This window comes from Drosophila persimilis, unplaced genomic scaffold (assembly GCF_003286085.1).
Source record: "Drosophila persimilis strain 14011-0111.01,24,50 unplaced genomic scaffold, DperRS2 tig00003933-arrow-pilon, whole genome shotgun sequence".
Taxonomy (NCBI): domain Eukaryota; kingdom Metazoa; phylum Arthropoda; class Insecta; order Diptera; family Drosophilidae; genus Drosophila; species Drosophila persimilis.
The window spans coordinates 2,526,003-2,550,860 of record NW_020825706.1 but is presented as its reverse complement, the minus strand read 5'-3'; the positions used below and the strand labels follow the sequence as shown (position 1 = coordinate 2,550,860).

General features: G+C 40.2%; 1 protein-coding gene across 11 annotated transcripts in view; it reads right to left on the bottom strand.

The window, feature by feature from the left end:
* LOC6594323 (dystrophin) overlaps window positions 1-24,858 on the bottom strand; it is a 177,037-nt gene that overhangs the window by 34,912 nt on the left and 117,267 nt on the right. For all 11 annotated transcript variants that reach the window (XR_003409393.1, XR_003409391.1, XR_003409392.1 and 8 more), the window contains 4 exons: window positions 18,221-18,393; window positions 14,723-14,873; window positions 12,275-12,398; window positions 9,158-9,315 (listed from right to left, as the gene is read on the bottom strand). Coding sequence is in view for 8 of the 11 variants with exons in the window: in XM_026994623.1 (XP_026850424.1) it covers window positions 9,158-9,315; window positions 12,275-12,398; window positions 14,723-14,873; window positions 18,221-18,393 (606 nt within the window). In the remaining 3 variants the exon portion in view is untranslated. The remainder of the gene's footprint in view (window positions 1-9,157; window positions 9,316-12,274; window positions 12,399-14,722; window positions 14,874-18,220; window positions 18,394-24,858) is intronic.

The window sequence follows — 24,858 nt, the reverse complement described above, 5'->3', positions numbered from 1 at the left end:
GCATATATTTCTGATCAGTATATGCATATATTCTGTGTGTTTTCTATAAAGGCTTGACCCTCAATCACTAAGATATCTGAATGAAACGTTGAAGCGAAATCTTCCAATTAAATCAGACCCAATGTACCGATCATCAAGGGTATCCCAAGCGTCGATCTCCAAAAGCTTTGCTTCTCTTTTTGTTTTGAGTTTTGTTTATGTTAGCCTCTAGAGCAACGCAACTGTTTATGCTTGCTCTCGCTCCCTCGCTCTCTGTAGCTTACGCTCTCACCACTTCCGCCATCACTTACTCTCTCCCGCTTCGATGCGTGTTCACTCTCTTTGCTCATTAAGTGGTTGTCTGTTCTGTTGAGTGGCTTCTCATTCACTCTCTCTCGAACCAATTGAGTGCGCCGCTTTTGAGTGTTTCAATCGTTTTGCCCCAAAACGAAGGCTTATTTATTGCCCGATTTTTTGGCGTTTATTTCGATTCCATTTATAAATGCTTTTCGTGTGTGTCTCCCCTCCTCTCTCTTCCCGCATTTTTTGTTTCGTTTTTGTTTGTTTTTACTGGTTTTTATGTGTTTTTTATTTGATAATTTACACGCATTTTTTGCGCTCCTCTTTAATGAATGATTTTTGTGAGTCAGAGAATATCAGATCAGGGGCACAAAAAAAGGGTTTGGGTAGAAGATTTATGAGTGCTATCATATGTACTATATCAATGAATAAATCCGCTCATTCCCAAATCTAACCAAAAAGTGGAAAAACACACAAAGAAATGTGCTTCCTTGTGCTTGCATTTCTTCACCAAAAAAAACTTCAGAAAAAGAAAAATGCAAAACTGGCAAAAATAATTTTCCCATTTTTGGCCGGCACCCGCCGCCGCCGCGCCTCACACGTGACAAAGTGTGAAAAATGCCTCCGAAACGAGTGGATCATAGGCGGGCAAACACACACAGTTTTTTTTCTATTTTTTTTTCTATTTTTTTTCGTGTGTCTTAAGCCTACACTTGCCACAAGAGGCAGGCAGGCAGGCAGGCAGTCAAGCGGTGGCCAAGGATGTGGCAAAGCAAAATTTATTAACACCCAACGCGACACTCCACCTCCAGCAATAGTTTCTGTGTCTGTCTCTAGCCGGAAAAAAACGAAGGAAAATCTATTTTCGGTCGCATAATTTTCCTTTCCAGTCTGCCACCACCTTGTAGGGCAGCATCCCCCCCTATTTTCCCCTCGTCTGCATATTTATCTTCGGAAAAAAGGCGATTTGTCGTCTGCCAGGAAAATGGTATCTGGGAAAATTGTCTTTTGGGTCTTTTGCCTTTGCATTTCGGATTTCCTGAATTTTCGTAAATTGAAATTGAATTCTCCTTTGGACTCTGGTCTCTGGCTTCCATTTCTAATTGTTTTTCTCTTGTCTTTCGATATCTGTACCCCCCCTGCCCGCCCTCCCACACTTTGTCTTTATTTTGGTTTGGATTTTCGTTTGGGTTTTTCATGTGTTGTCTCTGGCAGTTATTAATTATGATAAATTTGAATGGTTTTCCAATTCTGGATAAAGAAAACCAATTGAGAAATGAAACAAATAAAGAATATTTGAAATATAAGAAGAGACCCTCCTTAAGGATATCCATTAGTAAGAGAAGAGACCCTCAGAAGCACTCCAACAAAGGGAAAGAGGGCAGAATAAAAAAAAACATTTATCAGTAAAAATCATGAAAAAACGTGCCTGTTGTTGAAGGGAAATCAAATGCAGTTTTCAGGAAAATTACATAAAAAATACTTTGAACTTAAAAAAAAATGTATTAAAATACCAAAAAAAATTATAAAGAACTTTCAAACAATAACTGAATGGTATTTTTCTTTAAACATAAAGTATTTTTTGCATAAAATAACAATATCCGATTATTCTCTGTTAAAAATTTTTTTAATATCTTTTTTAGGCAAATAAAATTGTATGGAAAACTTGTTTTCACCAAAAAAAATCTTTGGTATATTATTTGTTTTCAATTATGTTTTTAACTCGATTTTAAGCGATGCAAATTTAATTAATTACTCGACCAAAAATATGAAAATATATATTTGTGATATTTTATGATAGAACTCCCCAATATGTCTGTTTGTCTCTTACTCATTTTCCCCCAAATTTTCTTCCCACAGTTTCGCTGTACATATATTCTCTCTCCCTTACTCTGTCTCTGTCTCTCATTCAATTGAATGTTAAGCAAAGCCAATTAGAGAAATATTCCATGGCAAAATTGTTGCCCTAGGCGGAAATTTAGCAACTGTTTGTGTTTGCCCCACGCTGTGGCACATAGCCATCCACCCAGCCATGCCCCATGCAGCACCACAAAATGGCAAATATTTATGAAACAAAAATCCTGCAATGCACACCGCCGCCCCACACCCTAAAGGGTCAAGAGGGTGAAATTGGAAAAAGTTGACTACCGCAGGACAAAAAAAAAAAACAAAAAAGGAGGAGAAGGAGCACAGAAATATTGACAGGGAAAATAAATTGGCCAACCAGCCACACGTTTCATATAGAAACACATCTGTATCTGTGTATCTGTGTGTGTGCGTGTGCGTGTGCCACTGTATCTGTGTGGCAATATAAAACAGAACACGTTTGACAATTATACATTGGTTACATTTCGTGGCATATTTGCAAAGACACACAAAAACAACAACAAAAACAATGGAGAAAAAAACCAGGAGAGTGGAAAAAGAGAACAGCCTGAAAAAGCGGTAAAAGAACAAAAAGGAAAAGCGGTAAAAGACAACACACATAAACGTGAAAATGGCACAAACAAAAAAAAACGTCATAGAACAACAACGGGGGAGGGACTGCCAGGGAGTGCAATATGCGGTTATAACATTGATTGTGGGCGTGGCAGATGGGAGGGACAGAGTGGTGGCATATCCAAAGAATTTTAGCGTGACAATCAATTGATTTCCCCAGCGATTGACGACAGATGAGAGATGATATAGTACTAGGATATGCTCCTGCCCTTCTGGGATTCATCTTTTGTTCTACTTTTTTGTCAGCAAATGCTTAAGGATTTAATGACAAAGGCGCCATGTGGCATACCACTTAAAGAAAGATATGTAAAAACCATTTTTTGTGGTAAAAACATTTCATTTATGGGAAGTAATTGCTGTATTTACTGCTTAAGTCGTATATCTGTCTTTTGTGTTATTTTTTTTTAGCGTCTAATATGTCAAATGTGCATTTATTTATTTATTACTCTTAAATATATTTTTTTTATGTTTATGTTTCTATAAAAACAAAAATTTGAATCTTCAATTTAGAGACAGACCATCTATGAGTATATTGAGATACAAAATAATTAAATAAATAATAATATTGATTTTCTATAAATTAAAGCCAAATACACTACTTAAAAAAATATGTATATATTTTCCACGAATTTTTTTTACAATAAAATAATATTTTCTATTGGTATTTCGTACTTTTTCAGCATTGCCTTTCAGTCTTTCTTCAAATTAAGTAATTCCTGCATTTTTGGAAAATTCTATCTGGCATTTGCCAGAAAAGATGTATTCTAAAAGATAGAATATATGTATAGGGATTTGCTTTGCCAAAATGTCAGTAAATGACTTTTTTACCATTGATTTATTTATTTTTATATTCATTTCGGGAGCCTACATATCTTTGTCATCTTTGTTCCACTACTTTTTCATTGTTTCTTCTTAACAGAGAATCTATCTAACTATCTACCCATCTATTCATTTATCCATCTATCCATCTATGTATTTATATATTATTCATATTTTAGCAAGGTTTCTATTCAATATATCACTTAGAAATTTACTTCATTCAAATTAGTAGCAATTCCGCCCCTCGATCAGCCCCAACAATTGTATCTTATCCCTCAAATGCATTTATCTGTATATTTTTTCAATAAAAAAAACCCGAGCATACTTTTAGGCAGCCCGTTGCTCTCTTTTGTGGTTTAAGTCTTGGCTAGACATTAAATATTTATTTTTTTATTAACTTTTTGGCATAGCAGGACGAAATCCTTGCAGTAATCTCTGTTGCTAAATCACACAAAAATTTCCATAGATAATAATTTCTCGAGTGTCGAGAGAGTGAGAGAGTAACTTTTTGGGGAAAAGTGTGGCTCGTAAATCACAGGACACACACAGGACACACACTGCGTATGAGTGATTTATTAAACTATTTTGCAGGACAGAAAATTCTAAATTGATTTCATGAGGTATAAGAGAGGGAGTCCTACGTCCTGCCAGCAAACCAACAACGAAAAAAAAAGAAGAAAACAAAAACTGCAACTCGAAAAAAAGAGAGAAACTTGAAACTTTCACATGTGACATTATTTTCCAAAGGCCAACGACTCGTTGCCACAGCCAGCAGCAGCAGCAGCAGCTGTGTGGCATGTGCCCCCCAACAATCCCCCCACCAACACATAAGGGGTTAAGTGTGGAGAGTCCAGTGTCCTGTCCCAGTGCGTTCAGGGCTCCAATATCGACCACATGTGGTTAAATTATGGCCAATGCTATGACCCTCTCCTTGCCACATTTTTCGAGCAGTTTTCTAGCAGAAACGGAAATCAATGAAACATATTTCAAAGCGTTAAGCAATTGCTTTTTAGCGTCCCATTCAACATGCCACTTCCATTCGAGCATTCGACCATTCGACCATTCTCCCATTTGGAATGCCACAAAAGGGATACGGTACAGCCCTCTCCCATTCATTCATTCATTGCTGTCCCTTCTGCCCCTTAATGTTGTCGGTCGAGAGTTAACTCCATAAAATTCAGAGTCTCCATTGGCATTATTTGCCAAATGAGCCAGAAAGTAGTTTTGTGGCTCCGGACATGTCTCTCTCTTGCCCTCTCTCTCTCTCTCTCTCTGTGTCTCTTTGTCTGCCCCCAAAAACCCTTTTCATTAGCATTTGACAGTGGCAACAGCATTCCAAAAGACTGAAGGTCTTCGGTGGTTGATTGTGCATTTGCAAAGGAATTTTCAGCGTGACATTGATGTTGATGTGTGCCACCCCCCATGCCCCATCATTTGCAAATGCACTTGCATCCTTCTGCCACTCGAAGAGCGATGCGTGGTATGGCATAATGAAGGCGGGGGTGCCTGGAGCTGGAAATGCAGTTTGATTGAAGAACCGCCCCCCCCCCGTTCCAACCGTTTCATCCCGCACTTGTGGACTTGTCTATTGGCAAGAACCAATCAAACTTCATTAAGGGGTACAATGTTTGATTGTGAATGGGGGAAATGGCACTTTGAGGGGGAACGAGAGCGAGAGCTACGGATCAGAGATGGAGCTGAGAGATGGTTGAAGGATATCTCCGAGAGACAGAGATATCTAGAGGTTATCCAGTGAAATATCAGAGGAAGACAAAGGCTACCTCTGTCTAAATGTTATCCTGTGATGTTTCGGTGATTGGTGATATATCAGACAGGGAGATCTAGAGATTATCTTATGGAATTTCAGGGGAAGTAAAAGGTTATCTCATAACAAGCCGAAGATGTGTTCTTTCAGAGACAGAGACATATATATTTAATGAACTAACAGGGAGCTATAGATAGAGCTATAGAGAAAATATCAGGCTTTGCAGTGAAAGGTTAAGTGTGAGTTGGGATATCTTAGAGATAGATGGAGTTTATTCTTTGAATTTTTAGGGGAACCTAAACATTGTTGTACGAGTCTTCATTGACGTCTCAAGAAGGAATGCTAGAGGATGTCTTTTATGTTGTGAGAGAAGGACAGATGCTGTTCTATGATATCCCATGCTTTCCCGAAGTCTCTGAGAGAATTTGAGGATTTCCTAGGACATTTCGAATGAAATCTAGAGATTATTCTATTCAAAATATATCTAAGAGAGTGCTGAAGAGTGTATTCTACTAATATCTTAAGGATAGAACACTTTCTACTATGAAATCTCACGAAAAACTAAAAGGGTTACACAGAAAAGGGTACATCGCATCCTCTGAATATTTAAGACAACAGAAGGGTATTTTACACAAAGAAAGGATGCGGCTATCTGCTCAAATTTCATCCAAAAGATAAACCATCCATCGCATACCCCTTACAGGCACACCTTCACCCTCACAGTACCCTGTCCTGTCTGTCTGGCTGGCTGCATCTGTTTTAATTTCATTAACATTATCCACCGTGTCAGCAGCAATCTCTGCCAACACCAATTTTTCGCCTCCTGTCAGCGGTTTTTGCCGTAAACGCACCGACCCACAGCCACACATCCACACATCCACACCCCCCCCACCCACAAAAGAGGTGAAAATTGTGCAATGTGCAGGCGGACAAAAAAAGAGGAGGAAAACTTCGTTCCCTCTGTCTGGGCTATGCAAATGAAATTTTCCGTGCAAAACTTTTTATTCAATTAATAGAAAATTTTTCAGTGTGTGGTCAATTAACCAGGCTGGGTGGATGGGTGGTTGGGTTGGGTTGGCCATCCTTTGGCTCTGTGGCGAAACTTCAGCCTCAGCTATTTGGCGACTTCATTTAAAGCGATGCCCCAGTCCTAGCCCCAGTCCAGGCCCCAGTCCCAGTCCCAGGCCCAGCCCCAGTCCCAGCCTCAGCACCATCCACAACAGAGCTCTCATAAAACGCTCTGGCAAAAAAAAGTTTTCTATTGTACCCTCGTTGTCGTCCTTTGAATCCTTGTAATTGTTTTAAGTTGCATTTATTTAAAGTTTTTTTTTTTGTTGTTAATAGCAAACTTTTCGCCTTTTGTTTCCCTGTTTTTCCTGTGCTTTTCCGCGCATTGTTAATTTTGTTAAAGTTTTTTCCTATCAGGTTTTTTTTTATATATATTTTTCGGATAAATAGTTGACGAAACTTTTCACCAGCCCGAAAAAATAGAGCTTTTCCTGCAACGTTTTTCCATCATTCCCGGTGCACTAATTGTTTAAAAATGTTAAGTACTTTGTGGAGTATTTTTTAAGCTCGCCTCGAATGGATTTTTCCAGGGGCGTCGGGAAATCATGGCCGGCAAAATGGTTATTAAAATTCGGTTAAAACTATTTCGAGGAGAATGGTTTTTCCCTGAATGAAAATTCATGTTTTTTAATCTTTCAAATTCATTGAATTTTCGCTTTTGAAATTGAAGTGATTTTTCGCAGGAACTAGTGGGGGCCTCTATGTACATTTATTGGATCTAAAAAATTGCCAGAATTGGGTCAACATTTTTGCTTTGATTAGAATCTGGGCCTGGCTCTGGCTCTGGCTTTTGGCTGTTGCAGCTGTAAAAATGTTTACCACAAAAATTGTTAGCCAATAAAAGTCTCGAATTGCTCCCCAAAGTGAGATTTATATTGTAAATAAATTTTATTATCAAAAAAAACTAAGATAAAATGTGTGCAATTTTTGGAATAAATATTGGGGCATGCCGCTCGAAGAATAAGTAAATATTCAATACCATATGTGGCCCTTTTCCACAGAAAAATGTGGTTTCATTCTCTCTAAATTTCTCTTAGTCTGTCTAATAGCCGTAGAGTCGATTTTAGAGCCATGTTTAATGTACATTTCTCTCAGAGGGAGATCTCTGTGCATTGCTATTACACTTTCCAAAGGTCCAAGGGGTCTATCGAAAGGTCTACCTTTTCCTTAGGGGAAGATCTCTGTCTGAAAGGTCTCGCCAAGAGTCTACTTTCTTCTCAGAGGGAGATCTCTGTCTGAAAGGTCTTTTCAAAGGTCTTCATGTATTTTCTAAGCCTCCAATTTGATTCCCAAGCCTTCGTCTTGAATGTTTCTTTACTTTTATAGACTTTTCTTTAACTAAAAAGCAAGAAAACCCTTGAAACCGATCATTTCTTAATGCCTAAGGATCGCTTCTGAGGGATTTATAGGTGTAATATCTCTTTTAAATCAAGAAATCTTAAAAAAATGGTGAAAAGATACCCAAAGATGTTTCTAGAAAAAGCTTAAAAGGTTTACTAGAGATTATCTGAATAAAAATATACATTTTTAAAGTAATATTTCGGTGCCCTCTCTTTGAAAAATTGGTTTAAAAAATTCTACAAAAATCCCAATACATTTTCCATGATATTTTTATATATTTTATAGAATTCCTATATATATTATATACATAATTATATTTTCTTTAATTTCTCAAAATGTTTATCTTCTCTTAGAAAGGGTATTCCTCTTCCTGCCTAAAATTCCCACCTTCCTTTTCCAGCCTTTCACTTCTGCCAGCGACTGTTGACTGGAGGCCCTGGGATTTCTTGGATTTCTCTGGATTTTTATGACTATTGCCTTTGGGATTTTGTTGGTGTTTTTGCTTCTGTTTTGTGCAAAGGAACAAAGGTTGTTTTGGAATATTGTTTTTCCGTTTGTACGCCATTGATTTTCGCTTCGACACTCGGCCAAAGGAGTACAAGGACGATAGAAGTATCCCCAACAATATGTGCACTTTATGCGCTTTGATATTTTATACATTTGTATGCGGAACCAGCTCCAGCCCCAACCCCAGCCCGAGCCGCCATTCTCCTCCTTCAACGAGCTTTTCTTTTGTTTTTCCTGGTGGAAAACCAAAACCCCATTGGATGTGGCTGGGGCTGTGTGTATCCATTGTTTGCACCAGACTGTGTGACATTTTTATGCGATCAAACATTGTTGCATCAAATTTACGGTGCGTATGAGTAACGACAGCAACAGCAGCAGCAGCAGCCAGAGACCAGAGAGACCAGAGTCCTGCCTGCCACATGCCCCTGAACCACACCATTTCGAAGCCACTCTCGTGTGTTGTCGTTCTGTGGTGGAATATATTATTTTGTTGTTCTGTAGAGCGTTACAACCGAATGACAGACGTCATAAAAAACACACTTGCATTTATTAGCCACAAAAAAAAAAGGAAAAGGAAAAGAAAAAGAAAGAAGAGGTAGTTTTTTGTGGGTGGGAAAAACCAAACAGCAGATGCCCTTAAAAGGGGCTCAAAAAAATACACTTTGGAAAGGGTATACCTTTGAGACTTTTTCTGTGCGAAAAATGTAATTGAATCACTGCTTTAAGCCCCGGAAAGTGACACAAAAAAAGCCAAAAAAAAAAAAAAATGTGACACTAGAAGCACGAATTTTCCGCACAAATGAAGCTCCCATTTCTGTGCATTCAAATTATGAAAATGTCAGAGGAGGAGGAAAAGTTTTCGCCTTCTCTTCGACTTACCGTCATGTACTCATCCAGACGATGCTTCCAATTGTCAGATCTATCGATTAGATTGTTCCACTGCTCGGAAAGTTTGCCCACCTCACGGCGGATGCTGCGTGTTAGCTCACGGCTCTGCTCCTCGGCGGACATGTAACGCGAATCGGAATCATGATTTGCTGCAAAATATAAGGAAAATATGTATATTTCATGAAAATGCACACACAGACCCAAAAAAGACAAAGAATAAGACTATAATTGCTGCTGCTCTTGGGGCACGTTCCAGAGAGGTGGAGTCCCATGAATTATAGATAATATTATGACTCCTTAAGTCCTTGAAGGAACTTTTGATTATGCTGATTGTCTGCGATTAAACTTGCAATAAAATAAGTCAGGGAAATGGACAGGTAAAGGAGCTCTCTAACGCTCCCTCAAGTGTTGCCAGACAAGAGGAAAACTTAATTGGTTTCCGCTTTGCTCTCAAAGGAAAAGGGGGAGTGGCGGGGCGGGGGTTGAGGGCCTTCTGGGAAATTAAAGCCAAATAAATATCCATGACTTTAAGCCATCGATTAGCTGTCGATTGTAGATGGGAAAACCGCAGAGATATTTCCGGGCAACACGCAAAAGAAAATCGAAAAGGAAAAGTGTCATGAAATTTGAAAGACGCGGGAAATGCAATAGGAGATTCAGTGACTCCACAACTGACAGAAAGGACAGAAGGGACACACAGACAGACGGACGTGGCAGAGTGGCAGACAGAGTGGCAGCTGCTCGCAGGAGAGAGACACTGACACACAAAAGTACAGCAACAGCAGCAGCAGCGGATGGAAACTTGGCTAAATCCGAATTTAATTTAATGCACGGACGGAGACGCTGAACAACTTTTATGGCCAAAAGGACAGAGAGAGAGACAGAAGAGACAGAGGATGAGAACTGAGGACCCTGCCCATGGACAGCTGGTAATGTGATGCTAAGCAAATATCGAGAGTTGAATACTTTTTGAATTTCCTTCTTCTTCTCTCGAAGACGAGATATTTCCTGGCATGTCCTTCTTTCTCTCTTTCTCTCTGTCTCTGGCTCTCCATCAACTTTTCCTCTTGTAATATTCAAATTCAATTTAAAGATTGAGTTTATCGCTTTGGATGTTTTGCTGCTTTTTGCTCGCTTCACTTGATTCAAAATGGGAACAGAAATATATATAGAGGAAAACTTTTTGCGCTTTTCAATTGGATTCTTATGGCTGTATACCACAAGATATATCGATATAAATATGATAGAGATGATTGTATGGATAGTCACTAATGTCTCATATCGAGTGAACAGGGGGTTGGCGAGTGCGCTGGAGTCCTGCCCTCTAGTATTGCATTAAATTTTCATTATTTTACTTGGCATTTCGACATATGTAAATATCCTTTTTTCATATGTAAAAAATATTTTAAAGAAACCCAAGCAGAAAACATGCTATCGATAATTATCGATACATTTTGATAAATTATCGCTAAGAATGGTCTATATAATATTCAATAAGATATTGGATTTGGGAAAAATCTTTAAGGCGAAGCCTTGTTTATTCACAAAAATGAAGAAAATGTATCGATTTTAATATCCATAACGGCTAAAATATTAATAAATTCATTAAACAATCGATTGTAATATCGTTTTTTAAAGAGACCCAAGCAGAAACTGTGCTATTGATTATCGATAAATTATCGGAATGGTATATATAAGACAACGCCTTGAATGTTTAACAAAAGTAAAGAAAATTTATCGATTCTATTATTGATATAAATATATTATATATATATATTATCGATAAATTTGTTAAATTATCGCAAAAAATGATCGAACATTCATAATATTCAATAAGATATTGGATTTGCTCAACAAATGTGAAGCAAATCGCTCGATTTTATTATCGATAACTGCTAAAATATTGATAGATTCCTTAAATTGTCATCTTAGATCACTTAAGAATCCCTAAATGAAGGCTTAAAATCTCCTAGAAAGCCATTAAACGTTTAAAGCTAATGTCAAAGCCCTAAAGCAGTTCAAATTCAATTTCTATAATCATTACAATTAATTTAGACCGGTTTTAAGCGCACACAAAGACAGAGAAAGGGAGATATACAGCGACGTCTGGTGACCCACAAAATAAACATCAGAATGGGTGAAAATCAAAGGCCAAAAAGGGAGACACACACACACACACTCTCTCTCTCTCTCTCTCTCTCTCTCTGATGACTGGCACTAATAGCGTACTAATCGCACTAATTGCTCTGGTCGCAATTATCGTTGACGCCTCTCCTCCTTCTCCGCCGCCTCCACGCAAAAAAAAACAAAAATCGAAAAACAAATCCCCAACAGTCCTGCTCTACCAAAGTCCCTTAACCGAGCTTAAACCCACACAGCCATTTGCTAAATTGTTAACTACAGTCTAAAAAAAGGGAGAGAGCGAGAGAGAGAGAGAGACTAAAACCAGAGATAGAGAGGGACGTGTGTGTGTGGTGCGGTGCGGTGCTGTGGTGTGGTGGCAGAATCAATTGCCAATTCTCGGGGTACTCGCCCAACAGTTGTCTACTTTTAGGCGCTCACGTAGCAAAGTGTACTCCTCCGCCACTCGATGTGTGTGTGTGTGCGGTTTTTGAGCTTTGCTCTAAGCTTTTGTAAAATAGTTAAAGCAAATTCTTCTTACATGTTAGTTTTCATTGACTCCCTCCCACTCTCTCCGAGGGAGATTTCAATCAATTGCGAAAGGAAACCCCCCAAGCCCCAAGGGCATGTGGTGGCTAGGATGATTGAAACCTCAGGGATTAGGAATTACAAATCAGTTAAAAGCAGTACATTTTGATAGATTCCAAAGTCAGTGGAAGAAAGATACAAATTATATAAATTTACATCCTTAAACTGAAGCAATTTTAAAGTTCATTTTGCATTAAAATTTACTCCTCGAAACCCCTCTTCTGTGCTCTACTTTTTCATCCATCTATTATTGCCCCTTGCACTTTTTTAGAGCCCATCAAAATGAGTTCTTCCACTGACTTTTACACAATTTCAGCCCTGAGATTCAGGGAACGTTTTTAGTGGCAGTTTAGTGTGGGTTTTTCTCTTCTTTAGAGGGGTAGAATCGTAAAAACTTACCCTCCGTGTCGCTGGTGTCCGAGACGGCGGCCTCATTGGCAATGTACTGACGGCCGCTCGTTAAATTGCTCTCAACAATTGGTCGCTTATCCTCCAATTGGCGGCGAAAGGCTTTATGATCGTCCTGCAACACACGAATACAAATACAAAATAAATATATATGTATATGTATATATCATAGGAAAATAGTGGTCAAGCCCCATAAACTATCAAAAGGAATGGCCCTGGCCAGAGGCAGGCCTTGCCGCTGGGCAATAAATTCGCTCGTGTTTAATGCATTTAGGTTTTTTCGGGGCTAGAAAATGTGCAACAATATAAAAGGAAGAACTCTCTGTATACAGGACTGGCGTTCATTCATTCGTTGGTCCTTTCGTCCTGGCAAATAAAAATCTTCAAGCCGAAATGTAAATGTTCGGCAGACCGTAACTTAGTGGCAGGCAATAGATTTTCCACAGTTCCACTACCACCAACTGCTTTCCCCCACACTCCTTCGGCTGGGAATTTCCACACTTCTTCTTCTTCTGGGAGGCGGGGGGGATTTCCCTTCGGAAAGGCTTACCCCACAGGCTCTTTCTCCCGCTCCTGGGGTGAAAGTTGGCTCATTTTTCTCTCTTTCTCTCAATATCGCCGCTTGCCAGCTAATGGGAGGGCAAGTGAAATTCAAGTGCCTCATGCTGTGTTAGACAGTGTGTGTTTTCCCCGCCCACCCACACCCCCCTCTGTGTGGAAAGTGGCCTTCTTGAGTATTTTTTCCCCTCCAGCAGCAGCTCCATGCTGGGGAGGGGGAGGGGGGGAGACCCTTAAGTGATTTCTCCACACATGTGGTAGGAAGCCTCTTTCTCGTACCTCGTATGTTCATGTTTTTGACATAACAAGCATCATTTAACAATTATTTAAGAATTCCAAACAAACTCCGGGAGCCAGGATCCAGGATGTAGGACGCGTGTGGGCGAAGCCTGAATACGCAATTTGGTCAAGCAAAACTACTTATATTCCAGGCTCCAGGTTGTCCAGGTTCCAGGTTCTGGCTATTAAATACACTGACGTGGGTATTAGCCAGCCCCCAAAACCAATCGCAAAATTTATGACTGCTGCCATTTGATAGAGAATGAAAATGAAAATGAATACAGCATCGTTGGAGAGTTCTTTAAGGGGTCTGAAATACTGTATCTAAAGATTTTCTTTAACTTAAGTTTTAGCAAAGCCAATATAAATACTAAGATGAGTAACGTCCATACATTTCAATGGTCATATGCAGCGAGGTGTTTTGAACGCACGGATCTAAAAATATAATGATCTTGCATATGGGAGTACCTACAGAACCTACAAGTACGTATGTGAGCAGATGGAACAAAAAGTAGCTGAAGAACACAGTTTCTAGAAAGCCTGGAGCCAGCTCTAGAGCCAGGCAGAAAAAATCGAGTCTTTGTCTTTGATTTGGTGCTTTAGAACTTTTAAGAAGAACAATGGTATAAAGAAAAGAAAAGAAAATAAAAACGATCCTCATGTATGGCTCTTTGAGCACCTGGCTTTCAAAGACTATTATTGATACTCCTCTAGGTATTAGGTGCAATAATTAAGTCAAAATTATAGAAAATACATTAAAGGTATAGAAAAGCATACTAGAAAAGGTTATAAATCTAGATATGACCTTTCACCTGAGAGCCTTTTCAAGCCCTTCTACCGAGCCGTTCTTTACTGGACAATCCATTCAATTTTCTACTTCAAAACTATAGCATTTTATAGGAATTTGATTGCTCTAACGAGATGACAAATACCACATTTATTTGCTAGGAAATCTAGTGCAAAGGAAAGCCTGTAAGCTTCTACTAAAATGTAACACAAATAAGCTCAAATTTGCATTCAAAGCCAATACCTTTCCTTTCCTAAGCCTGCACTCCTGCTTTTCATTTATGAAATCTTAGCCTCCAATAAACCAATAATAATCAAGAAACTACCAACTGAAATAACTTTCAAATCAAATTCCCAACACAAACAAAAGCCCTTTAGCCCAATGATAATGATTATTTCGATTGTTTTAAGCTCATTTACAAATCAACATTTGATGGGTAGACATTGATTCCAAAGCTCAGTATCCTAAAGCCCATTATCCATAGAAATATATCCCTGAAATCTTACAGGATACACTCTACAAAAGTTACTTTAGGCCTCATTAAACTTGTTTTGGCAGCTGTAAAAAGCGGGTCAAGAGTCCAAGCCATGATGTCCTTCCACACAATTAGTTGGCCAAGCAAACCGAACAAATTGAGGTGCAGAAAAGAGTCCACTCCACAAACAAAAAAAAAAGGTTAAAAATTGGGTCGTTGACAAAAAATATATATATACATTTAAGGGAAATGGAGACACACCCCCTTGGTGAAAATGAAGGAAATGAAAGGAAAGAGAAAGAGGTAAAACCCCTTGACCATCCCTGTGTGATTTGCTTACCAACTGTTTCTGGAGACTGGCGGCATCACCGCGAACAGGACCCAGGCCCAGGGTGCTCAATTCGGTGTCCTTGCGGATGACCCATTCGGTGAGTTCTCTGAGGGATAAAAGCAGGGCGTTCCAGTGCTCCGAATTGGATTCCAGGCGATTTCTGTGTAAAGTAAAAGGAAAAAACATTTAGAGGAGGAGCAGAGGAGCAGGAGGCCAGACGGCAGGCATTATAATAATATTAAATTTAATTTGCACTTCTCGAGAGCATCCTCCCATCTTCATGGCATTCCCATCTGTTGGCCTGATTGCAGCAGGCAGCCACAAAATGTCAACGACAATTTGTCTATTTCCTTCGGGCTTCCCTTCGGGTTTCCCCCATTCTCCCGCACAATTTCCTTTTGCCTAAGTGGTGGTCCATTAAAGTGGGGTTCCTGTTCCTGTTTTGGCATTTGTCCTCCAGGCACAGGACACGGGACACTGGACACAGGACACCCAAACAGTGGCTCTCCGGTTCTCCTACTCTGGTAAATTTCAGCTGTCGCTGTAATTGTGAAATGCCATGACATTTTATTCACATTTTTATTTGGCCAAGAGGAGAGGAGGCAACGCCGTCCTGATGTCCCGTGTCCTGTGCCATATTTCTGCTGTTGCTGGAGGAATGAAGAAACAACACAGGAAAAAATCTGAAAAATCTCCATCTCCTTCGGGCAGAGGGGCCCATCATTTCCCCATCTTTTCATATCTTTTTCACTCTACGATTTCCTTTCTCCGTGTCTCCCTGCCATCTCCTTTTTCCACTGGCCTTTTGTCTGGTTTATCTTTGGCGAAAATTCCTTTTCTGCTCATTTTCATTTTCATTCTTTTATTGTATTTCTGTAGCTGGTTTTTCTCTGCTTATAATTAAGGCTTGGGCTTTCTCGCTTTCCCTTTCATGGAAGGGGAAATAACTTGAGACTGGCACGAAAATTTTTGTAGCTTTTCTTCTCGTTTCTGTTCTGCTAACAATTACAGATCCCACAAATTTGTTGTTGGAAAACCCCGAAATTGATAAGGGTTTAAGTAAATACAAGAGAAATACGACGGATCATAGCCTGCACTTTTTTCCACCTTTAAGTCCAGCTCTTAAGGTATGATTGATCCATTCCCTTTCATATCCATCATTTAAGTGGATTTTTGAGAGAAGAAAAAACCCTATCGCATGCGTTGGCGGTGGTTCATCAATCTTCCACTCACCCCACAACAAACAGCACCCAAGTCCCAAACAGTTTCGGAACACCTGTAGAGAGATCCATGGACAAAAACTTTCCCACACACACGCACACAGGAACAAAAAGTTCAAAGAGGCCAAAAGTTTGCACATAAAATGAACCAGAAAGCAGGAACCCAAAAAGCCAAAAAGTGCCGCGGCTAATACAAACAAAACCCAGCGATAGAACACAATGGCCCCTCAAAACCAAATAGAAAGCGAGTCCGAAGAGGGGAAACTTTTCAAGTGCTGTCCAAAATATTTCATAGGAATTTATAAGCCAACAAATCCTTAACGCAAACAACAAGTCCCTCCCCCTCCTCAGACGGAGGACCAACAAAGGAAGTGGCTCAAGTTTTTGGCCAGCGGAAATATGCCAAGACATCAGAACAATGGTGGCTGAGGAGGCAGAGGCATTCCCCTGTTTGCTGAGGAAGTGGGCTATGGGGGGGATAGAGCGAAGTGCGCTCTCTCTTGAGGTGTCATTCGTCAACTTGTCTGTGGCGTCTAATTGAAAAACGTTTGAGCGATAAAGGAGGGAAAAGAAACGACTAGAAAATACTCACTATGAAGGAAGCTGACGGGCCTTCAAGTGGCACTAGCAACAGCTGAATCTGAAGCTCTTTACGCCTTGAAGCCAAGCAGAAAGGCAGCCGAATCGACCGAGGGGCGCTGCTGCATGACACGGAATATTTCTAACTAAAAGCGTTGTAATTTGCATGGAAATTTTGTAAAGAAACAAGCCACAAATCTATAAAGATGCCTCATTAAGAGCCTTTACCCAAAGGTAGCCGCTTCATAAAACCTTTTTTGCTGTTTAAAAAGAGATTTTCCGTTGATATTCCTAATGGAAGAGGTCTGAAAAAATAGATCTTTCGATGATCTACCTATCAAAAGAGTTCTTTCCATCGTTAATCTAAGTAAATACATTACAATGGGACCTAAAAACAGTCATATTTACATATAATAACAAGATGATCTCTAGCTAAATTCTTGATAAATTCATTTTGTGGAAGATCCAGGGACTTTTTCCCTATATCTGGCTATAAAACTAAATCGATTCTAATGATTTTGATTATAATAATAGATAATAAATATTTCAACGTATAAATTAAATATTATGGAAATATTTGGAAAATTTAAATCATTTAATTTAAAAATCACAACAAAATTTATATTTTCCTGGACACTTAATAAATGTCTATGAAAAATGTTGATGCCTCTATCATTAATAGTCTTCACAACTTAAAAGTTGAGTGCTTTGCCCTCGCTCCTCCTGCCCTGCCACATACGCCCCTTCATAGCTTTCATTACCCTCTGATTACAGCGTGTATAAAAATAATCGTTGCCTACTTTTGAAGCGCCGGCTCGCTGGCTCGCTCGCTCGCTGGCCTGCCTGGCCTCTGGTCTGTGGCCATCACGTATACGCCTTGTTGCCTCGCCCATTGGATAATTGCCATTTATATTCATTATGCGAGCACGGCCACAGTGGCCGGCCTGTTCCTCATTCAGCGCATTTCTGCGTGTCACCATCATCATTATTCATTTTGGTCCCAGGATCCCAGCTCCCTCCCGGGCCACGTACTGTAAACATGGCATCTGACTTTCATCATCAGCCTTGGCGGCACGGCATCAATATCAACAAGCGTTCCCAATATTTGTGGACTTTGTGGGGGGCCGCGGAACGATTTTATTTATGAAATGTGGAAATTACAAACAGGTCAAATGGAGAGGGCCACTGTTTGCACTCGATTTCATCGAATGACACAGTAGCAGCGGACCATGGTCCATGGTCCATGGTCGATGTCCTCCTCGTCCTCCCATTTTCCATCACTTTTCACGCATTTCGTTTTTAATATTGATTTTCCACTGCTGCTCGCTTGACTGCCGCTCCTTCCACCCCACTCAAGGCATAAGGAACAAGGAATAAAAAGGGGTTTTAAGTATGGTTAAAATTGTATCTTTTTCTTTCTTTTCTCGGGAGCTTAATTAATGTTCGTTCCCTTTTTGGTGATTAAGATTTTTCCGTCTGCATAATCATTCATTTAACGCACTATTTGGTCCTTAAAGGAGCAACTTATTGGCCCAACAATTAACGCGTTCAAGCACTACGCGAAAGCTACTTAAATTCTATTCAACCGCAGGAAGCGTCGTGGCACCGCCGCTGCCACTCCACAGCCAGACGAGAAGGCTTTTACAGGATTGGCAGGCAGAAAAATAAGGAAACAAACAACAACAAAAACAAGTGAAAAAGCACTTACCTGATTGCAATACTTTTCGATTTTAAATTATTCCAACGCTGATTCATTTCATCGAGGCGACGCTGCAGCATAACCGCATCCTCTTGCGAGGTGAGCGAACCCAAAAGTTTCCGCCCAGTGCCATCGAGACGATCGTACACCACGCGATGGGTTTCAATTTCCGATTGTAGGTCCTGCAAAAAAGCACGAGAGGAAAAGTGGAGCATGAGAAAAACAGTTTTATGGCTCGCGAGTGGGCAAAAACGGGCAAATGTTCATAAAAATTCAGTTTATTCATAACTTGGGGCAAAATAGGAAGCAGGAAGCACGGTGCAAATTTGGGGCATTTCAAGTGCTTTACTGGCTGGGAATTTCCACCCGGAAAACACTCTGTGCATTGTTCTTGTCAGGGGATTAGTTGAGAAGCCAGAACTTGGTGCTCGGTTGCTCGGTGCTCGGTTGGTCGGTGCTCGGTTGAGTGACAAGTTTTTTGGTAAAGCTGCTCTGCACCTAACCAATTATTAACCGCATGTGTCCCCCAGATGCTTCCTTCTGTTTCCGCATCCTGTTTCCCGTTTCCCGTTTCCTCTTTCCCGTTTCTGCCTTAACCCTCTCTGGCTGTCATATATTTCCTCTCTCTCTCTCTCTTTTTGGACAGCAGCCTGTCGTATGGGCAGGTGTTTGTATTTGTCCCAAGGCTTAAAAATTGTTGTATGTTTTGTGCTTTTTAGTTTATATTTTTGTTGGTCAAATGTTTTGCTGCGGTTTTAACCCACTCCTCCCCCCCGCCCCACTCAAACTAAGTCGAGGGTTTTCCGGTAGAGATTTGATGTGGGTTCTCCCCTCGAAAACGGCTCTTTTTTGGCAGGGATTTTCCAGCCTGAAAAAGCTTTGATGTTTTATACTATTTTAAAGGTCGGACGATTAAGGTTTTTAGTCAAGTTTTCAACACTTAAAGTAAGCAGTGTTGGAAAAGGAAAATCAATCAATCTTTTTTGTAGGGAATTTCCAGGAATATTTCAAGGCTGAAAAAGCTTTTATGTTTTAAGCTATTTTAAAGTGCAGACGATTCAGATTTTTAGTCATGTTTTCAACACTTAAACCAAGCAGTGTTGGAAAAGGATAATCTATCAATCTTTTTGGTGGTGATTTGCTAGGCATATTTCAAGGCTGAAAAAGCTTTGATGTTTGATGATTTCAGTCACGTTTTCAACACTCAAACCAAGCAGTGTTGGAAAATCTAGCCATGGCGTTGCCAGGCTAACCAAAACAGCCTATGATTTGCTAGTTTTTCTTTAATTCCTAATTAGATTTCCTTGTAATTTAATCAATCAATCAATCACGCGAAGTAATATCAAATAAACCCAATTAAAATTGGGGAATTAGCCAGCGGGAAGCAAAAAAATAATTGAAATGCTAACAGAGAATCCATCTTCTCTGCGTGTTCTCAACAGAGATCTCGATAAGTAGAAGCGAATAGCGTAGAGCGAGAGACGTAGAGCGATCTCTAGAGCGCTCTCTCCTCTCTCTCTCTCTCTCTCTCTCTCTCTCTCTCTCTTCTCTCTCTCTCTCTCTCTCTCTCTCTCTCTCTCTCTCTCTCTCTCTCTCTCTCTCTCTCTGTACGTGCGTGTGTGCCTGTGTCTGTGCGTGTGTGTTTTTACTAATTAAACCTTTATTAGGACGCTCGTTGGCTTTGTTGCAAGTAAACAAAAACCTATAAAGAGAGTTCTTTCCGGGGGGGTTTGAGGTAGAGTTAAAGGGAAATCTAAGCCCAAGGTATATGCCAGAGAAGGTGGGGCTTTAGTGATAGAAAACTAGGGAAATTCCACACACTAAAGAGCAAGCCTGTACATCAGAGACTGAAATGCATATGTCGACCGATTCAGCTGCCTTTTCATTGCCCAACCCTTAAGACAATATACCCTTTGAAAATGGCATTCTTTTGGTTTGATGAGGGGAAAGGGAAATCTGTGCGTAAGTGATGTGTGAGTGTGTGTGAAGCTCCAATTAATTTGGCTTATGCATGTCACACCCACACACACACATACTTAGCATCCAACATGGCGATTCAATTAATGCGCAAAAATTGTTTATACGTCAATAGACCGGAAATGGGGCAAACAAAAAGGAAAAAGCGGTGGGACGGGGGGATGCGGTGGTAAGGAAAACAAAACAACGAAGCATTTTTAATGAGCAGCAAAGTACAGTGCAGAAGGAGAGAGTCTGAGTGAATGGGGGTATCAGAAATGGGGTATTGGTTCCCCTCTGTGTGACACATGCGCCAAAGCCGATTAAATCAATTAAAATGAGAAAAAGCCGCCAGCTATGGGGACGACAGCGACAACGAGGACAGCGACAGCATTTTGTAGCGCCACTGAACGCATTCTCTGGCCATTATCCCGTTTTGTTGACCCCCCACCCGCCCACTGGCCAGAGCAGGCCAGACCAGGCCATGCCTCGAGCCTCAGGCTACCTCGATTTAATGCCGCTAATTTGTGCCACGAAAGACCACAATTTCCTGCATGAGAAGAGTGCTCTCAGCGCTCCACCTACCCCATCTCCCTCTTTCTGTCTCTGTTTAAATCTCTTAGCGTTCAAAACACGTGTTTGGACTTATGTGCGAATGAAGTTTGCTTTTTGGCGAAAATCCCCTATGTTTTTTTTTTTTCGTGGAAAAAGTAGTTTGGTGGCATCGGAGGAGGTCCTGCAAAAGGCTAGTACTGTGGATAATTTATGACTGGAAAAACCTACAGCGAAACCTTAAGGGATACTTCATTATTCCAATTCCCATATCGAATTGGAAACGAATAAGGAATGGAGGTCGTGGTGGGGGAAGAGTGGAGGTTATTTATTGAAGAATGATATTGATTGGAATCTACAACAAGGTATGACTTCTGTGCTACGAAAAGGTTCAGGAATTAAATTAAAGAATTAACGATTAAGTTTACTTGAGTTTAGTTATCGATAAGTAATGGAGCAAAATTTAACCATCGAAATGAGTAAATTGAGAGTACAACCTTCGAGTAACCCTTCGAATGCGGGAGAATATTAATGAAAAGGCGTTTAAAGTCGATTAGTGATAGGTTTTCGATACCACACATAATCTCGATAGTTGCAGTGATGCATTTCAAACAGTTATCGATAGAGTATTGAAAAATGGCTGTACGTTTTCGTCGTTTTGGTGCATCGGAATGATTGTTATCGATTAAAGAATTGTATCGATAAATTTATCAACAAAAATTATGAATTTTTGCTCAAATTTATCATTTTCATATTGATGCCCATCGATTAATAGACTTGTACGTCGATAAATTGATACTTATCGATAAGTTATCGATAAATATTACATAATGGTTTTGATTTTTTGGTGACTCCCAAATTTGATCCCTTTTCCTCCACTTGGAGTCCCTCTTCCTTCACGATTTCGTTACCAAAATCCATTCCAGGGTATCCTGCAGGCCTCTCATCTACCTCCTAAGCACACACTCCCTATTCCCGGGGTTTATTAATGGCATATAAAAAGCGCCAGCATTTTCGGTGTGTGGTGTTTGGTGAGTGGCAAGAGGCGGCCAAGACCATTAGCTTTGGCCAAAAAAAAGGCGTTGGGGCCGACAAATGCAGCCGTAAGCTGCTCTTATGTATGTGTTACACACACACTAACACGCATACGAACACATTTACAGCTATAACTGTACGTGTGTGTGTGTTGCCTTTCCGACGCGCTTTTGTTGGCTCATTTTTCACATTTCCTCGGCAGCGGCTGATGCTGCTTCTGCTGGTGTCCTTGCCAAGTCACGACACGGACACGGGGTGGATTCACACACACCAAGAAGAGAGCTTACAGGACACGTGTATGTGTATGTGGAACTGCATTTTACAGTTTTAAGCGCCAATTAAGTAAATGCCATGCCATGGCTTGCCCTCGTCCTGGACCTGACCTCAACGTATCCGTATGCCATGTGCGTGAGCGAAGAAGATAGATAGCTACCATACAGACAAAGAGAGAGAGAGAGCTAGCTAGCTAGGGGGCGTGGCTGGTAACGCCCTCTCTCTCGTTGGCCTGCAGCTGAATGGCTGCCGCGATAGTTTCCTTTCTTCGTGCGGGGCTTTTCCTTTTCCTTCACATAATTATGACAGCATTCATTGCCCACTGCTAGCCCCCATGACCTGAATGGGTTAATTTAAGGATTCTAAATTACTCTAGAGCGGCAGAGTCCTTAAAGAGATGAAAGGGCAAGCAGGACTGGTAGCTTAAGAGCCGCCAATTAAAGCAAATTTCATAACCCCAACGAGCATTCCATGAGATGAGTGCCGGGTCATTGAATCAAATCAAAGGAAAAATGTGGGTCTACACGGTATTTGAGGGAAATGCAGCCACTGAAGAGGTTAAATTTTTGAAGAAATCATATGCAATTTCATGGAAAAAGATTGTGGGACTTAAATTGAGGGGAAATCGTAGGATATTTCAAGCCTTAAAGATGGTTTCTTAAAATATATCCCCTGAAGAGCTATATTCCTAGGGAAATCATGAAGAATTTCACTACAAAAACTTATTCCTGGTGGAAGTATTTATTCAATTCAGGGGCAATCATGGGATATTTCATGGCCAAAAGGTTTTTTCCTGGCATATATGCAATGAAGAGTTATAAACCTAAGATTATTTTGGCCAATTTCATTTCCAAAAGACATTTCTGGAAGCCATATCTATTCACGATATCTATTCCTTCAATTGGAAGGAAATAATGATAGCCAAAAGACATTCCAGCAGGAAATCATGCGATATTTTATAATTAAGTATCGCGTGTCATGGAGCAGCGCCCATCGGTCGAATCATGGCGTTGACGTTACAACAAAAAGGTTTTCCGATAGAATATAGCCATTAAACGATCTAAGATTTGGGGAAAATCATACTTCATAGGAAAATATCCATTGATAATAAATCCTTTGATAAATGTACGGAAATCATAGGATATTCTCTACATTTAAGATATTTTAAGGACAAATTTACATTCCAGAATGTAAATTTAAGGCAAATCCTAAATAATTTTCCACCCAAAAGGTATTCCAGGACCAAAAGCCACCAAAGAAAAATTTAATCAAATTTGGAATTTCCAGCCCGTACGCAGCACACGATTCGATTAAGCCACTCGTTGAGACACTTGGCCCCACAAATAATTTCCCCTATATAAATTCATAACAAAATTATGCGCATCATCACACAGACACACACACAGAGACAGTGCGTATGATAAATATATGCACACGCAAAAAAAATCAAACCCGTCGAAAGGCGGCACAAGATGTCTGAATGAATTTGAAATCAAATTTCTTTCGTTTTAGAAAAAAACCCAAAAATACCTAAGGGGCATTATTTTTGGTGCTTTGATTGTTCTTTCTTTATTTATACTCGTATAGAATGGTGATTGAGGGATTGAGCAGACAGGAGGCAATGTAAATAAAATGAAAATGCGTTTATAAGACGCCTCATAAATATATTAGAGGCACATAATAAACACATCACCAGGCAATGTCCCAGTCCCAGGACTTCCCTTGAAGGGAAGTGACGAATGTTTCACACAGTTGTTTGGCGGGGGAGGGACAGAAAGCTGTCAAGTGGTGCTCACAAGGGGCGTTCAGGCATTACTGACAGCCCAGGACGCAGGACGTTCAGGACCCAGGAGGCATTGAGTGAAAACAAAAATGACAACAAATTTAAACAGGGCCCTTCACGCATTCCGGGGTGCTTATCCATCCACATGGATTGTAGCATTTTACATATTTTAGTCCACGGCCCTCTGCTGTGTTAACATCCGTGTAAATCCTTTATGACCGAAACTCTGAGCCCTCCAAAGGAGGGAGAGACACATACAGGATACAGGCAGGAGGAAAAGGCAGGTATGTGGCAGGGAAACTGAAATTTGATTTGCTTATATCGGGGTTCTTTAAGGGAAAACATCGCCCCTTATTTATTCGATTATGTTTATTCCTTGTTATAGCATTTGGGAAATGTTCCATAATAATGTAATCCTAAAGGTGAACGGAAAACACTTGCGAGAGCATACAGCGAGGAAGGTAATCAATGTTGATGATGGCTTACTTCTGGGAGGGGCTTATGAGAGAACATTACAAATTATATATTCCGCAATACATGCGATATATTTTGTAGCTCTTGCCGAACCGCACTGTACAAATAAAAGATTTCTTTTTGGCAAAGAAAAACTTAGCTTTTGTTTAGTTTTTGAAAGTTTCTGGTAAATGTTTGACAAACTTTCTTTAATGCTTAGAGAAGCACACAAAATCAGGGAAGTATTCTCAGTGAATGGACTATAGGGATACCCATTTTCTAGGAGTCCAGAAGGGAGTATTTAATGGGAATCATGAACATATAAATATTTCTACAAATACTTGAAGTTTTCATCTACATTAATTAAAATCCCTGAACACCATCCAATAACCATCGATTAAAGTGCTGGAGCTACCGATAGAAATGCCGACTATCGTTACTCTGGCACACCATGTCTTTGGCCACTAACCTAGAGTTCTCTGGGGTTACGAGCCATAAAGAACAAAAATGCCAGGGGTCTTCGGCTGGGAGTTCTCGCATTCGCCATGAGGCTCTTCGCAGAAGGGCGTTCGAATGTATGCGTTTAGGCCCGATA